Raw genomic sequence first — 2,500 nt, 5'->3', positions numbered from 1 at the left:
TCACTGCTCCACTCCAGGTTTTGCTCCCTGCCCCCCCCCCCCCGAGCACCAGCAGCAGAAGGGAAGGACTTGATCGAGTTTGCAAACAGTCAGCAGGAGCCTGAGTCTCCTTCAGAGGGGTGAAAGAAGGGAGAGAATGGGGAGGGAGAGAGAGAGAGAGAAGGGGGGGAGAGAGAGAGAGGAGGGGGAGGAGAGAAGAAAAAGAGGAAGAAAATTCTCTGCGTTTTTTTCCCCCCAACTCTGCTCTCTGCGGTGTGTTGGAAGGGCAAAGTCGGGCGTCTCTTTGAACCGGGGCACATCAGAGAGAGGGGGCCTGGGTCGGCTGGGTCGGCGGGGGCGTGCTAAGCCAGGCCGGGGCTGCGGCTCACGGCTGTGTTGGGCTGCAGCTAGGAGACCCACCACACCAAAGGGACGCCGCACAAGAGCTCCCCTGTCCTCCTCCAAACCACCCCACACTGCCCGTCATCACTCCAGCTCACTGTGTGTGCATGTGTGTGTTTGTGTGTGTGTGTGTTACACTTTGACGAGGCACTGCCTTCAGTTGCAATACACTGCTTAGTGTGCTTTGCAGTGCTGTAAGGTGTAGTGTTGTGTTAGTATTAGTATACTACAATATTACTGAACAATCTGAAGCAACCGTTACTCCCCCTCTCTGTCTATCTCTCTCTCTCTATCTGTCTCTCTCTCTCTATCTGTCTCTCTCTCTTTCTTCAGTATTTCATAGTTTTCTTTATTTGAGTACCTCAAAGTGCACATCAACTCTGTTTATGAAAGTGTTTCCTGCTCTGAAGCTAGACTTTTTGTAAATCGGACAGAGAAGGGGGAAGTGAGAGAGAGAGTGTGTGTGTGTGTGTGTGTGTATGTGTATGTGTGTGCACGCGTGTGTGCCTGTGTGTGTGCGTGTATGTGTGTGTGTGTGTGTGTGTGTGTGCGTGCATGTGTGTGTGTTGGGGGGGCTGCGGGTCGGAGTTGAGTGTTTATGAACCTCCTTCTCTGTCTGACGCGGCAGCTGACAGGGGAGCAGGGGGGAGGTGCTCACTGAGCTGAGAGCAGCAGCCAGTGAGAGAACGCTTCTGAGCAGCCGCTTACTGCCCTCCCTCCCTTCCTCTCTCTCTCCCTCTCTTCCTCTCTCTCTCTCTCTCTCTCTCTCTCTCTCTCCCTCCCTCTCTCTCTCTCTCTCCCTTCCTCTCTATTTCTCTCTCTCTCTCTTGCTCCCCCCACCTCCCCCCCCCACCTCTTGCTGACGCGCTCTGAAACTTTGCTGTGTGTGTGAGCGCCCTACTGACAGCCCTCCAGTGTGTGTATGAGTGCCTGCCCATGATGAAGGAGCTCCTGTCGACTTGCCGGGGAGCCCTGCAACAGCAGTCTCGGGGCGCCGCGAGCCCCCCGCGGCCGCTACCCCCTCCAGCCGACCCCGCTCACCCCGTGCCCGTCTCCCTGTGTCTCTTCCCAGATGACTCCTACCAGAAGCTGGCCATGGAGACCATGGAGGAGCTGGACTGGTGTCTGGACCAGCTGGAGACCATCCAGACCTACCGCTCTGTCAGCGACATGGCGTCCAACAAGGTACCGTAGAGCCTCGCACGCACACGCACACGCACACGCACACACACACGCACGCACACAGACACACGCACACACACACACACACACACACGCAGACACACACACACACACACACACACACACACACACACACACACACACACACACATAGACATCAACGCATACCAGCGGGGAGGTACACATTGCTTTCAACCTGGTGCTGCACACACACACGCTCACACACACATCTAGTAGGCAAATGGAGACCAACACACTCTCCTGTTCAGGTTTTGTCTCTTTTTAAGGTGAGGCACTAGCATAGGTAAACGCTTAACCCACTCATGCTCACAGGTCCTAAGCTCATAGTGCAATGGCCTATTTAATGTTAGAGTAGGAGGACCAGCTAGCCAGATCAGTTAAGGGGAGAAGAAAGCTGCACCGTCAAAAGTGTGATGAATTGATGACCCTGATAGGAGGTGTGTGCCAGATTGTGACTCTTTAAGGTGATCTGTGTTACTGCCAATCCGTGTGTGTGTGTGTGTTTGTTTGTGTGTGTGTGCGTATTTATATGCTGGAATGTGTGTGTATGTGTGTTAAGGTCAAATAAGTTGGCTCTGCTTCACTGATGCCATTGCCAAATGTTTATATGAAGCAATAGATTATATAAGTAAAACGACAAGCTTTGCTTTGGGACAAGAGAGACAATCTGTAGGAACTTTGCCTGTGTACGTCTGCAGTGCATTTGCCTCAATGTCTGTATGCACATTTCAGAAAGTCAGAATTCATAGCAAGAGATCTGGAGCTTTTGCGTATGCATCATGTCTTGCCTTTATTTGCATTGATGTTGAGCAACAGTATGGATGTGCAAATCTTTTGTTGCTTGTGTTGGTGTCGTTTGCATATTAAAACATGCTTGTGTGGAAGCCTTTACGGGAATTATTGACACAGCAGATTT

General features: G+C 52.0%; 1 protein-coding gene across 4 annotated transcripts in view; it reads left to right on the top strand.

Moving 5' to 3' along the window:
- pde4ba (phosphodiesterase 4B, cAMP-specific a) overlaps positions 1-2,500 on the top strand; it is a 164,118-nt gene that overhangs the window by 145,679 nt on the left and 15,939 nt on the right. For all 4 annotated transcript variants that reach the window (XM_062556228.1, XM_062556227.1, XM_062556229.1 and 1 more), the window contains one exon: positions 1,454-1,566. In XM_062556228.1, the coding sequence (XP_062412212.1) occupies positions 1,454-1,566 (113 nt within the window). The remainder of the gene's footprint in view (positions 1-1,453; positions 1,567-2,500) is intronic.

Source organism: Sardina pilchardus, chromosome 15 (genome assembly GCF_963854185.1).
Source record: "Sardina pilchardus chromosome 15, fSarPil1.1, whole genome shotgun sequence".
Lineage (NCBI taxonomy): Eukaryota > Metazoa > Chordata > Actinopteri > Clupeiformes > Clupeidae > Sardina > Sardina pilchardus.
The sequence above is the reverse complement of the archived record's forward strand: the minus strand, read 5'-3'. Positions and strand labels throughout refer to the sequence as shown.